Source organism: Thamnophis sirtalis, unplaced genomic scaffold (genome assembly GCF_051295495.1).
Source record: "Thamnophis sirtalis isolate CommonGarterSnake01/CBP01778 unplaced genomic scaffold, rThaSir2_p1.2 scaffold_15, whole genome shotgun sequence".
NCBI classification, from domain to species: domain Eukaryota; kingdom Metazoa; phylum Chordata; class Lepidosauria; order Squamata; family Natricidae; genus Thamnophis; species Thamnophis sirtalis.
The window spans coordinates 35,188,358-35,203,031 of record NW_028261395.1 but is presented as its reverse complement, the minus strand read 5'-3'; the positions used below and the strand labels follow the sequence as shown (position 1 = coordinate 35,203,031).

General features: G+C 43.6%; 1 protein-coding gene across 1 annotated transcript in view; it reads left to right on the top strand.

Moving 5' to 3' along the window:
• The window catches only part of UNC5B (unc-5 netrin receptor B), a 250,789-nt gene that overhangs the window by 215,981 nt on the left and 20,134 nt on the right, over positions 1-14,674 (top strand). Inside the window, exons 8-10 of the mRNA XM_087701872.1 lie at positions 4,029-4,061; positions 11,764-11,958; positions 13,897-14,286. Of these exons, the coding sequence (XP_087557998.1) occupies positions 4,029-4,061; positions 11,764-11,958; positions 13,897-14,286 (618 nt within the window). The remainder of the gene's footprint in view (positions 1-4,028; positions 4,062-11,763; positions 11,959-13,896; positions 14,287-14,674) is intronic.

The window sequence follows — 14,674 nt, the reverse complement described above, 5'->3', positions numbered from 1 at the left end:
GCCGTGGGTTGCTGACTCCTGTTTTAGAGCAAGGGTGTCAAACTGGTGGTCTGCAGGCCGGATGCGTCACATGCAGGCCTTGTCCACACCAACTCTGTGAAGGGGGGGGGAAAGTCATGATACGTCACATGAAGGCAATGTGACGAGTTTGACACCCGTGCTTTGGCGCATCAATCAGGTGTTCATGTCCATCAACTTGATTTTTTTTATTGGCCGCACAGCTGTGCTTATTCTCTCCTATATATAGGAATCAAATAGAGATGAATGAATAAAATCTGAATTATCACTACAAAATTCATGCTCTCCCCTCCCATACAGCTGACAAGGAGGAATCTAGTGCAGAAAAAAATATGCCTTGATAAATGTTTTCATCATTAAAATGCCATCAGATTCTTCATTGTTTTCTCTCCAAAGAATGTATTTGGAGTGTCTCTCTTTCAAGATGGATGTGTCGGGCTCAGAAGGGCACACAGAGTGTTATACATCACAAAGGAATTTCTAATGTAACGTGCAGATCAGATAAATGACACTCCAACTGATCTGAGCGTTATTTAATAGTTTTACATTTGGATGGCTGACACCCTGTGTCCAAAATTGTATCAGTGAGGTACAATTTTGAATAAGCATGCATATTACTGGCCTCTAAGCCATCAGGTAGGTAGGTTGGTAGGTAGGTAGGTATTTATTTGTCAACAAGTACAAGGAAACAAGTATGAAAACACATGAAAAAATGGCACAAATAAATGGGTATGAATAAGCAAAACATAGCCATAAACACATACAAAGAGTACATTTAAATCTGGACAGAAGGACAGTAGAACAGGGACGGTAGACATGCTGGTGCGCTGTATGGATAGATGACAGAGAGAGACAGACAGACAGACAGACAGAAAAGAAAGATTCAGGACGGTAAAAAGTCTTCAAGTTGTTATGCCATAATACTGACAAATCCTTGTAAAGACAGTTTGGCAATCAGTTTACATGGAGCGCTGTAAACATGGGATATATTTCGGTCATAGACTCAGATCTGCATTTTATTGAGAGAGAATATAAATTCTCCATTTTAACAGCGCGATCAGTGAAAAAGAATATCAGTATATTTTTTTCTTAGGAAGAAGCAGGAAAACAGAAAATCAGAACTGACGATTTGGTTTTTCTTCAGTTCTCCTGAACATCCTGATTTTTATGGTGCAGCTAGATCAGAATTGTTCTGTAACTTCAATTCGGTATATGGCCCCTTGATTCTGGTATCAGCTCTAAGGGATTTCTCATTCTTTTATGTGACTTATGCCGTCTTTTCTGGTCTCCTGGAATATACGTATGGATGTTTTTGGCCGTGGTTTGTTCTCCAAGCTTGTTTTCAATTTAGTTTCTGTACATTTTGTTACCAGACTAGGTAACATCATTAGCAGTATTTTCTTGTCCTATTCCCCTTAGCTTATAAATGTCTTGTGTGTGACAGTTTGGTCAGTTGCTCGTGTGATTGGCTGTCTGTTTGGAGCTATATTTAAATTCTGAGCAGCTGATTGGTTCTCTTGTTGGTCGTTTGAATGGTCTGGTTTCTTACGTATTCATATGTTGGATCTAGATCAGGGGTGTCAAACTCAATTTCATTGAGGGCCGCAACAGGGTTGCGGTTGGTCTCGGGGGGCTGAATGGGCATGGCCAACTGGGTGGTCATGGCCAACTTGATTCCACTCCCCAAATTCCTGGCATGTTTCCTCTTCGCACTGGATAGACCGGCCGGAGCCATGCTGACCCAATGTTTCAAAACAATACAATAGCAGAGTTGGAAGGGACCTTGGAAGTCTTCTAGTCCAACCCCCTGCCTAGGCAGAAAACCTATACCATTCCAGATAAATGGCTATCCAACATCTTCTTAAACACTTCCGTGTTGGGGCATTCACAACTTCTGGAGGCAAGCTGTTCCACTGATTAATTGTTCTGTCAGGAAATTTCTCCTCCGTTCTAAATTGCTTCTCTCCTTGATTAGTTTCCACCCATTTCCTCTTCGCCTTGGGTAGACCGGGCCAAAGCCCTGCTTTCCAGCATGGCCCCATGGGCCGGATCCGATCACATCGGATGACACCCCCTATCTAGATCAATATGCTTGTTAATTATTCCTTTGGTAGAATACCAGGCTTCAATAAATTCACATGTGTGGTGGGTGTTGGCATAGCCAATAATTTTTGTTCCTTCTTAACCAAATTGATGTTATTATATACCGTATTTTTGGAGTATAAGACTCACCCCCCCCCTCCCAAAAAAAATAGCATGGAAATGCTGATGTGTCTTATACACTAAATACAGCCAATTTTTTGCCTCCCGAAGCCCCACCACCGCATCCCATTTTTGCAAAAAATGGGCTGGGTTTTTTTGCAAAAATTGAGCCGTTTTTGCCTTCCCTCAGCCCCCAAAAGCACCATGCAGGCTTCAGTAGTACTAGGGGAAGGCAAAAACGCCTCTGATTTTGCAAAAAAATATGGTCCATTTTCCACCCATTTTTTTCAAAAACGGGGGCATTTTTGCCTTCCCCCAGCCCTGCTGAAGCCTGCAGAGTGCTCCTGGGGGCCCGGGAGGACAAAACCCTTTTTTCCCTACTTACATCTTCGAAATCTTGGTGTGTCTTATACACCAGTGCGTCTTATACTCCGAAAAATACAGTGCATGTTTTATTCACATTTCGCTTCCCCCACTCCCATCCTATTTCAGTAAATCTGGATTTACACAATTGCAATTAAACAGTTTTGTTCCAATTCCGGGCAGTTTTGAGGTGTGTTAGTTTGATTTATGCAAGGGAATCACCAGGGAAAAAAATGTAAAAGAGCCATATTTAGCATCTAGAAACAAAATTGTGTACACAGGAATCTAACCAAATGGGTGGAATGAGTTGATGTACTGGTGTTTGCATAAACACCTTTGATCAGGAAAGTGGGAAGACAGGGTAAGTGAGAAGTGAGACAGTTTTGTACTTCTGCACAGATGAATCATTAGAAGATGCCTATCTCTTTCCCGAGCAATATTATGAGCTTTAGGACAAGAGATGAGACTGAAGTAGAACAGAAAACAGGGACTCTAACCCATCAGAATAATTGCCAGAGGCAAATGACATGGAAGTACTGCTCCTCTGATTGAATGCTTAGATTTGCTGTGTCTTGTTATTTACATCCTAAGGTGGACATAGAAATATTTAAAGAGTGTACAGGCTGATTCATATCTCCTGATGCGTACGTAGTAAAAATGACTGCAGTTTAAACAGAAATGCAATGCAACATACCCCTGTGGAAATGGTAACCGTGTAGATGCTCATAATGAAGGGGCTGCTAAAACTATTTTACAGGTCTTTTATACTGCATGAGATGGGCTTTTAGCAGAGGATTCTTTAAAACAATAACAATAGCAATAGCACTTAGACTTATATACACTTCACAGTGCTTTACAGCCCTCTCTAAGCGGTTTACAGAGTCAGCCTCTTGTCCCCAACAATCTGGGTCCTCATTTTACCCACCTTGGAAAGATGGAAGGCTGAGTCAACTTTGAGCCTGGTGAGGTTTGAATTGCCAAATTGCAGGCAACCGGCAGGCAGCAGAAGTAGCCTGCAGTACTCCACTCTAACCACTGTGCCACCGTGGCTCATGCACTATTGTAGCTCATTAGAACCCAGTAGAGCCCATGACCAACCTATTGAGCTGCTCTCGGGTTCTTGTGTGTTCATTAACACTACATCCCAGGCCATAAGGATGCTCAAATTTAAAACATTAAACCAAGTGTTCTACTAGAGTTGTGGGTCAGTAGATGATTTGCACAGCAGTTTTCTAAAATGCCAATTTTCTTTTAGTTCATTATTTTCTTCTGCATGTAGCTTTTATGTTCCATTGTGTTTAAATTTTCCATCATTCCTTTTTCCTTTAGGTTTGCTGGAAAGGGTGGGGGATAATCAACCTTTTGTTTTCTGTTTATTACCATCATCACTGTCATGTCATCCTCATTTTCTTTTCTTTTTTTCTTTAACTTTTTCCCTCTAACAGATAAAAGATTTGTAAGCGAACCCAAAACTCACCGTAAGTCTCCATTTCATAGTCATTTATTTTCATTGTTCTGCATTCAAGTGATAATATTTTGTGGGTTTGTTTTTTTTTAAATAAGAGTTTCTATTTCCCCGATGCCAGGGCACACCTGAAGAAGTTCTATTGAAGGAATAGTTCTTCATAGCTAGAGAGGATCAAGAGGGACAAAAACAATTGAAGGAAACCTTGGAGATGCAACCATAAAATAAGTCCATCCAGAGGCACAATGAATTTTGCAAAAAGCGAACTTGATTTATTTTTAAGAGTCAAAGCAATTTTACTTTAAATTTGGTAGCTGAGATACAATAGTTTTCACCTCAGTATTAAAATTCAATTATTAAAAGCCAGGCCTCAGAAAAAAAGAGAAACACATAAGTCTCTTGCCTTCAAGATTTCCCAAAATACTCACTTTAATAATTCAAATCTTTGGTTCCTTCATTTATTAAAAAGGTGATAATAATGCTCCAATTAACTGCTGAGTAAAAGGAGAAGGATCTATTACTGGGGCCATGATTGCAAAAGTACTGGTATGATTGAGGGAAACTAATTAGTCTTAATTATATTTGCACTATTTATAATTATAACAGGATTAGCTGGACATCTCTCTTTGAGATTAGAGAAAGGCGTCCCTCTGTGGAGGAGAAAATTTACCATCTGGAGTTTTTTTTTCCTTCTAGTTCTGTGCCATTTTCTGGAAAAATCCTTCATTGGGCAAAACATGGAGTATGATAAAGACCTGAATCCTAAGTGGTTCTAAACTAATTTTCTTCTTTTTCTTGCAAAAACATGACTGGAAGGCTGAAGAGGTCTGTTCTGTCCTTGGCTTCCCAAGAGCAGAAAGCAAACTCTTTCTCCTGACAAAACCCCCTTTTATTAACTGACTGTGAATTCTGCTTATTCACATCCAACAAAGCCTTTCAAAGGAGGATTTACAGTCACAGATCTTATCTGGCTTGGAGAGCTGACAGGCCGATATCTGCAAAACTTGGCAAGGAGTCTCAGAGAGTCACGAACCAATTAAGCAAACTAATTGCCTCCTGCAAACTCCACTCCCCTTTCGCTCCTCTTTTATTTCCTCCACCTGTGGCCTTACTCACATGTCGACTCCTGTTCTTTAACTCTGCCCTTCATCTGGCAACTCTGTGCATGGGCACACTGGGAACAAGCTCCAGCTGTTCTTCTGCCCCACTGATGTCTGACTCTGAAGACAGCTGATAACTGGCATATGGACCCCTCTCTGCCTCTGACACAGAGCCCTCGTCAGAGCCTTCCCCAGACTCTAGGACTGGCCCATGTTCCTCCCCAACCTCATCACGGTCTGAATCTGCTGCCAGCTCTGCTGGCTGATGGTGGGCCACAACAAGGTGTTTGTGCCTGCCTTTAGGGGTAAAATGCTACCGGTTCAGGCCAGTTCGCCCTAACCAGTAGTAAAAAATGCTACTTGTTCCCAGTTCTGGTAGTAAAAAAATACTTTAAAAAGGTTTGCACAGCTGATCTTCGGAACTTTTTTTAAAAAAAACTTTTGAAGCATTTTTTTCTACAGGTTTTCTGGAAACGCAGGGCGGGGGGGGGTGGGTCCATTTTTGCTCCCAGCAAGCTTCCCTGAGGCCTGCTAGGCCAAAAACAGGGGGTGGGGGTTGCTGAAAAGAAAGAAGAAAGAGAGAGAGAGAAAGAGAGAGAGAGAGAGAGGGAGGGATAGGGAGAGAGAGGGAGGGAGGGAAGGAAAAAGGAGAGGAAGGAAGGACTACAAACATGGCACTAGACACAGCTTCAGAGGATAATCCAGTGCTGAAAGGGACCTGGAGGTCATCTAGTCCAACCCTCCTCCAGCAGGACATTGTTAAAGTGATTTTCTGTCTTTTGATCCCCAGTTACATGACTACATAGCCACGCCCTCCCAGTCACATGACCCCCCCCCACAAAGCCACACAGAACTGGTAGTAAAAAAATGTAGATTTCACCATTGCCTGCCTTCCTCTCTGTTGGATTGCCAACTCACATGCAAGGCTTTGAATTCCTTTCCCAAAATACCATACTAAACCCTGATGGATCATGTCTAGCTAGAAAAATGAATAATAGGAATATATTCAGTTCTACGTATATCCTTGAGAACCACAGGTAGTCCTTGACTTACAACAGTTCATTTAGTGACAGTTCAAAGGTAGAATGGCACTGCAAAAAGTGACTTATGACCATTTTTCCACATTTGCGACTGTTGTAGCATCCCCATGGTCACTTGATCAACCTTCTGACAAGCAAAGGCAATGGGGAAGCCAGATTCACTTATCAAGCGTGTTGCTAACTTAACAACAGTACTGATTCGCTTAACAACTGTGGCAAAAAAGGTCATAACATGGGGCAAAACTCACTTAACGAATGTTTCAGTTAGCAACAGAAATTTTGGGCTTCACTGGGGTCATAAGTTAACTTGTAAAGGTTCCCTTCGCACATTATGTGCTAGTTGTTCCTGACTGTAGGGAGTGGTGCTCATCTCTGTTTCAAAGCCGAAGAGCCAGCGCTGTCCGAAGACATCTCCATGGTCATGTGGCCAGCATGACTAAACGCCGAAGGCGCATGGAACGCTGTTACCTTCCCACCAAAGGTGGTTCCTATTTTTCTACTTGTGTTTTTACATGCTTTTGAACTGCTGGGTTGGCAGAAGCTGGGACAAGTCATGGGAGCTCACTTTGTTATGTGGCGCTGGGGATTCAAACTGCTGAACTGTTGACCTTTCTGATCGATAAGCTCATCGTCTTAGCCACTGAGCCACCGCATCCCTCTATCGACTACCTGCAATAGTAACATATTCAGTTCTGTGCATATCCTCCAGAACTATATTTCACTTAAATTTTCAACCAGATTGAATTCAACAAAATCCCAGTAGAGAATCCAACCAAGCTGTGGGCTTTCTTCCTGTATGATTTTTTTCCTCTCTTAACTTGGGTCTTTTCCCCTTCCTCCTTCCCCTGATTTTTCTCTTGGCCACCAGTTACTTGTTGATAGCTTACAGGGCATCCGCCAGCCCTCATTTTTTGCTTTGTGGGAATTGGAGTGTTCCTGTCCGCCCTGCCCTTTGCCAATCCCTGAGGGGAATTTTCCACAGTGGCTGCTCTCGGAGGCTATAAAAGACCAAAGCATGTGCTCTTAATTGAATGTGCAGCATAAAAGATGTAATTGGTTCTGCTTGATGGGGATCCAGCACAGAATAATTTTCATCATTATTAATTTAGGGCTTTCCCCCCTTCCTCTAAAGCCCATCAAAAATCAAATGAAGGGTTAGTAAATACTAACGCCGTTCAAGTATCCTGCGAGGTTTCGCGGATATCGGATAGATTTGGGGCCGTGTCCCAAGACTTTTACGCTCTTCGTCCCTTACCTGTCTTTATTCCCTCTTCCAAATTCTGTGAAGCCTGAAGAGCCATTCCTTAGCTCTGTGATGGCAAACCTATGGCACGCGTGCCTGAAGTGGCACACAGAGCCATGTTGCCTGGCACACTTGGCGTTGCCCGTTCTTCTTCTAAGTTTCTGGCGTGCATGCACGCATGACAATCAGTTGGCCTTTCTGGGTATGGCAGTGCCAAAACCTGGAAGAGCTGGTCTTCCATTTTCTGGTGTGATCATGCGTCCATGTGCATGGACTCCAGTAATCAGACGACTAGCTGGGCACTGCACATGAGCGCACTGGAAACCGGAAGTTCATTTTCTGGCACGCGCATTCCCCCTGGGCAGCTCCTATTCCAGGTTGCGTCCCAGATGAGCGTGCATGCACGCCCTTTTTGGCACTTGGTGCTGAAAAGGTTTGCCATCACTGCCTTAGCTCATGGACAGGGAACATGTGGCTACAGATGTTGCTAAACCTGAACGCCCTCTTCATTATTGGAAAGAGGGCAAGTTGTACTCAGCAACATCTTTATAGACTTATATACCGCTTCATAGGGCTTTCAGCCCTCTCTAAGCGGTTTACAGAGTCAGCATATTGCCCCCAACAACAATCTGGGTCCTCATTTTACCCACCTCGGAAGGATGGAAGGCTGAGTCAACCCTGAGCCAGTGAGATTTGAACAGCCGAACTGCAGAACTGCAGTCAGCTGAAGTAGCCTGCAGTGCTGCATTTAACCACTGAGCCACCTCGGCTCTGGATATTACAGTTTCACCCCATTGATCACTATCATATTCTTTCTTCCATTCCCACATTTTTATTTCTTTCATTGGATTTTAAGATTGGCATTCTTCAATGTAGGTCCATGCATCGTGATGCTATGTTGATCTGTAATTTAGTATAAAGTCTTCCTGACCGCACCCAAGCAGTGTAAAACATGGTTTCAAGAAGACGTTTCCCATCACCACTTTCTGGGCTCTTTGATTTATTTGCATTATTGGCCACTCTGTCCTACAGCCAGGGGATTTCCTGCTGGGCGTTTATGTAGACATTAAATGAGTTTGGCCCTGGTTAGCTTTGCAAAATCAGCCAAGGTTGACTCATTGTTAGCCGCGAAGTCATGTCCGACCCATCATGACCCCTCCAGGCCTTCCTGCCCTCTACCATCCTCCGGAGTCCATTTAAGCTCACACCTACTGCTCCAGTGACTCCCTCCAGCCACCTCCTTCCCTGTCGTTCCCTTCTTCTTTTGCCCTCAATCCTTCCCAGCATTAGGCTCTTCTCCAGCAAGTCCTTCCTTCTCATTAGGTGGCCAAAGTATTTGAGTTTCATCTTCAGGATCTGGCCTTCTAAAGAGCAGTCAGGGTCGATCTCCTCTAGGACTGACCGGTTTGATCGCCTTGCAGTCCAAGGGACTCGTAGGAGTCTTCTCCAGCGCCATAGTTCAAAGGCCTCCATTCTTTGGCGCTCAGTCTTTCTTATGGTCCAACTTTCACAGCCATACATTGGAAGTGGGTAAACCATAGCCTTGACTATGCACACTTTTGTTGGCAGGGTGATGTCTCTGCTTTTTTGTATGCTGTCTAGATTTGCCATAACTTTCCTCACCAGGATCAAGGGTCTTTTAATTTCTTGGCTGCAGTCCCCATCTTCGGTGATCTTGGAGCTTGACTCCATGATGCCATTTGGTTGAGCATATATATCATAATAACATTATAGTAAATATTATAAGGGCACACTGCAGGAAGAAGATTACATGTCCTTACCAGCATTACTCATAAATATATACAACCTCTAAGGTACCTGATCTGTATTTCACCTTGCAGTGAGACTGGTGGACCGAGGAATTAACTTTAGTAACAGTTAATGATGGAAACCAGACAGGAAAGTTCCTCCATACACCTTTACCATCTTTATGAAATCCCCTCTATCAAAAACGTCTATTTTAAATTACCAGTTACTTCTCCTTCATTTCACTTCAATATTCCCGCTGTCCCTTGATGAAGCATCTCCCAGAGGACCACACACCATGATAAATACAGCCCAGATATAATTGCAGCATTAAAAACCTCCTCAGTTCTGCTCCATATATTCTGCCTCACAGAGAAGGGGACTCCAGGACACGTGTGGCGAAAACCAATCCAGAAAAGCTGGAAAGAATTGAAAAGAAAAGGGAGATGGGGAGGAGGGGAGAGGAGAGGAAATCAAGGTAGGCCATGTGGATGTTAGTCCCCTTGCTGTGCCTGGAGTTAATTCATCGGCTTAAATCAAGGTGAAGTGAGGCCTCTTCGTAACATTTTGAAAATGGCCAAAACCTGATCACAGCTAGAAAAAAAAAATATTATGTACCCTGGAGATTCCACTGGCATTTAAGTGCTGTAGTCTTTTTTTCCTCCCTGGTTCTGATTGGTAGGTTTCTCTGAAGAACCGCATAGAGACTGAATTTAAGGCTTACAGTTTTTGACATAAATACCACTGAGCGGTGGCTCAGTGGCTAAGACGCTGAGCTTATCGATCAGAAAGGTCGGCAGTTCAAGCGGTTCGAATCCCTAACGCCGCGTAACTAAGTGAGTGCCCATTGCTCATCCCAGCTTCTGCCAACCTAGCAGTTTGAAAGCAGGTAAAAATGCAAGTAAAAAATAGGGACCACCTTTGATGGGAAGGTAACAGCGTTCTGGGCGCCTTCAGTGTTTAGTCATGCCATATGACCACGGAGGCGTCTTCGGACAGTGCTGGCTCTTCGGCTTTGTAACGGAGGTGAGCACTGCCCCCTAGAGCTGGAAACAACTAGCATGCATGTGCCAGGAAATCTTTACCATTACCACTTATGCAAGTTATAAAGGTGGAAATCAGGAGCCATTATAAAGGGGGGAGGGAGAAACACTTATGCAGAAAATATAATTGCCAGCTTAGCTGCTTTTTTCCCTGATCAAGGAGAAACCTGCAGAAAGAATTGCTCTAATTCAACTCTCTGATTTCCCTAGCCGGCAGGATGGTTGGGGAAATTCTGGGAGTTCTGAAGTTCAGACATCTTTAAAAATGCCACATTTGAAAAACACTGCTCAAATTCATTCTTTGTGTTTGTTGTCCAGTATTGGTATTGGTAGACGCATTATGCAGACCAACTCTTGTGATTTGCAACCATGGTTTATGTCACATTGCAACTCCAATAAACCACGTCCAAACAATGACTTAGCATGATGTACAAAGCAAGCCAGTGATTCTACTGAACGGCCTCTTACTATATTTCTTTGGAGGTGATTTCGTTTGGATTGTGGCATTGAGTAGGTGCCTGCATTCAATGGCTCCTTCCAGAGGGCGCAGTTCTCTGATCATCTCTGGGTATTTGATTTCTTATATCGCTGGTGGTCCCCACTCTCAAGCACGTATGTCCTTTCCAGGGATGGGCTTCAAAAATTGCAGCAATGGGTTTGCTGCCCCATTGCTGGGTGGGCATGGCCATGGTGGGCATGGCCTAGTCAGTCTCCTGCACCACTGTGAGGGGGGGGGCATTTTTCGCCCTTCCCAGGCTCCGAAGGCTTTCCTCATTCCGTCAGATTTGAATGCGTCTAAATAGGAAGCCTGAGGGACATGGCGACTCAGCTCAGCTTGTCAATCAGAAAGGTCGGCGGTTCAAATCCCTAGCGCCACGTAACGGAGTGAGCTCCTATTACTTGCCCCAGCTTCTGCCAACCTAGCGGTTTGAAAACATGTAAAAATGCAAGTAGAAAAATAGGGTTCACCTTTGGTGGGAAGATAACAGTGTTCCATTCACCTTCAGCATTTAGTCATGCCGGCCACATGACCATGGAGACGTCTTCGGATAGCGCTGGCTCTTCAGCTTTGAAACGGAGATGAGCATCACCCCCTAGAGTTGGGAATGACTAGCACATATGTGTGAGGGGAATCTTTACCTTAAATAGGAAGCCTAATTGACAGAAGACTGGCAAATCAAGAGATTAAGAAAACTATAGGACTCCCCACCCAGGTTTAAATAGCTTTCTCATTATTTCTTTATTCCCATCCTCAAATCCTGAGAGAGGTCAGAGAATGAACAAGGGAACTGTAACTGTTTTTGAATCTTTTGGCTTTGATCCTTATGTCTATGGAGATTCTCAATCATCCAGGTAACGGTTGTCCCAAAAGTGGTTTTTCTAAAAGGCAACTGGACTTTCTTGGTTTTCTTGGCCTTTTGGGAAAAGCACCTTGGAGGCTATGATCCTTATGTTTGTATAGCCACCGTTTAAGTGAAGGGTTTTAAATTGGAGCAAAGAAAAAGTGACAGCTCCATCTAATCTCTCTCTCTCTCTCCCCCAGTACTGGAGGCATCTGGCGATGTGGCTTTATACGCTGGCATAGTGGTGGGCATTTTTGTCTTCATTGTTATCTTGATGGCTGTTGGGCTGGTTGTGTACAGGCGAAACTGTCGGGATTTCGACACGGACATAACTGACTCCTCTGCTGCATTAACAGGAGGCTTCCACCCAGTTAATTTCAAAACTTCCAGAAATGGTAAGATCCATCTTGCTTAGCTTTGAATTTTGCATCATGTGTTTGTGTAACCTTTTGTGTATTGATGAACCTTCTTAGACAGGCAGACAGAGGTCAAATCTGAGGTTTGAACTGATGGCCCCCGTTCTTCTTTTTTTTTCAACCTGGGGGTGAACATGCTTGATTTCTTTATACAATACAGTTTCCATTAGAACAATAAGAATATTAACAAAAGAGATGAAGTAAAATAGGGGAGGGAGGAGGAGGAGGAGGATCCCATTAAGTAAAAATGTCCATAATTTCATATGATTATGAGACAACCTTCTCCTTCCATTTGTACTAAACAAAGTCTGATTGTCCGTGGCACGACAAAACCGCGCTCGACTAAGCCGCGCCCGATTAAACCGCGTCGCTGACGTCATCAACAGGGCGACAACAGCGAGCGCGGAGAAAGAAGGGTGCTTTAAATAGCGCTTTGAAAGCAAGCCGATTCAACTTAAGGTAAGGGTTAGGTTTAGGGTTAGCTTTAGGGTTAGGTTTAGGATTAGGTTAAGGGTTAGGGTTAGGTTTAGGGTTAGGTTAAGGGTTAGGGTTAGGGTTAGGTTAAGGGTTAGGTTTAGGGTTAGGTTTAGGATTAGGTTAGGGGGGTTAGGTTTAGGTTTAGGGGTTAATTTTAGGTTTAGCGTTTACAGCGTGCTTCTGTCTCCGCGCTGTTGTCACCCTGTTGATGACGTCAGCTACGCGGTTTCGTCGAGCGCGGTTTAGTCGAACGCGGTTTTGTGGTGGAACCCTGATTGTCAGACCGGTTCACCTTACATTGCTGTAATGCCAACTTCCTTAGATAAGTTTTAATAGATAAAGTGCCTCTTTTTTCTATGTATCAGTTTTCCTAGGAGAAATTTGTGTCATTGCTGCAGAAAAAAAAACCCTCAAGGCAAATCCATATATATGGAATGCCTCAAGCAATTTCAACCAAACTTGGTATACAGATGACTTACTATCTGGAGACAAATACTATTGGGGGGGGGGGGGGGTAAGACATCCCAACATCCCTCGGGGTGTGTGTTCTGTTAAGATACAGCCTGTTGTGCCTTACATGGATTCTACTGTACTGTTGTAAAATGGCCTCTACTGTAGAGCACAGTGAAGTTGCTATGGTAATGGCTTCACAGTGCTCCACAAGGGGACTCTCTCTGGTAAGGGGGAAAATCCAACATTCGAAATTTGGTCTGGACATTTTCCCCCTATAACTAAATACCCAGGCAACGCCAGGTTATTGGCTAGTATGAAATAAAATAGCTCCTTTCAACCTGATGTCCCGAGTACGTTGGACTGAAGACCCCATCATCATAGCTAACATTATGAAGGAAAATGTAACCTAAAATATCTGGAAGGCACCAGATTAGAAAAAGGCCAGTGTAAATAACTGCAGGCTAGTTCATTGCATCAGATTCAGATTCCATCTGATGAAATGGAAAAGTCCAAAAAAAATTCTGGCATGATCAATATGTTAGCACTGAAAGATTCTAAAGAACGCTGCTACGTTTTCTGTGTCTGAGAAATATTATAAGATAGGAATTAGGTGTTTTAGTAATTAATGAAACATATGCTTGAATATGCTGTTGGCATAAATTCTATGAAATGGATAAAGTTAACAGATATACAACTGAATATTTAGTAGCTTGTTTAACTGATCAAAGCAAAAACTTCCAGTAGAGCATCACCCTTTCTACTCTTCGCTGTTTTATGGCAACAAATTTATTATTGTCCATAGCAGTGGTAATCAAAGTTCAGTATTGATTTACTATTTAGGCAAGGTTTCTCCCCCCCCCCCCGCTAACTCATTACCAAGATGAAAATAGTTGCGGTTAATTTAATGTGTGCTTTCTTATTATATTACATTTTCCTTTATTGAAAATGCTTACAGGCTATTAAACATTTTTCTGCCTTCATTTTCAGATACCCCTCAGTTGCTCCACCCTTCAGTGCAGCCTGATCTAACTGCCAATGCCGGTGTATACCGTGGTCCTATGTATGCCTTGCAAGATTCCTCTGACAAGATCCCCATGACCAATTCTCCGTTGCTCGATCCGCTCCCTAATCTCAAGATCAAAGTGTATAATTCCTCCACAGCATCCTCCTCCACTGGGATGCATGAAGGAGCAGACTTGTTAGGAGCCATGCCCCCAGGCTCCTTCCCAGGGGACAGTCACAGGGATAACCATTTCATGAACCTAAGAAACAAAAGCATGGGCTCCCAGCAGCTGCTGACTCTGCCTCGAGATCCTGGGAATAGTGCCACGGGGACATTCGGCTGCCTGGGAGGAAGACTCGTCATCCCTGGCACAGGTATGTAAGGGAATACATTTTTCGCAAGATCCAATGATGAAGCCACAGTCCAAGAGAATAGGAGAACAGGCTATGATGTCATGAAATGGGGCAGGCCCTCTTTTGCATTGGGCCTTCAGGCCTGCCCCATTTCATGCTGTGGGAAACTGCGATTGTATGGAACTGGGGAGATATATAGTCACAACAACATTCCAGAATGTCAAGGACATTCTACCCTGCGCCTGGAGGGGTGTGACTGGTAGGCATCTCCAGTTGGGACGGTGCTTGGATTGGACTATGTGATGGGCATGTGAGTGCTGAGCAGGGGCTTGGACTTTTATTTGGGTGGGGAAAACCTGGAAGCTTTCAGATTCTGGTTTCCCCAGATGTGCCAATATGACATCTCTAG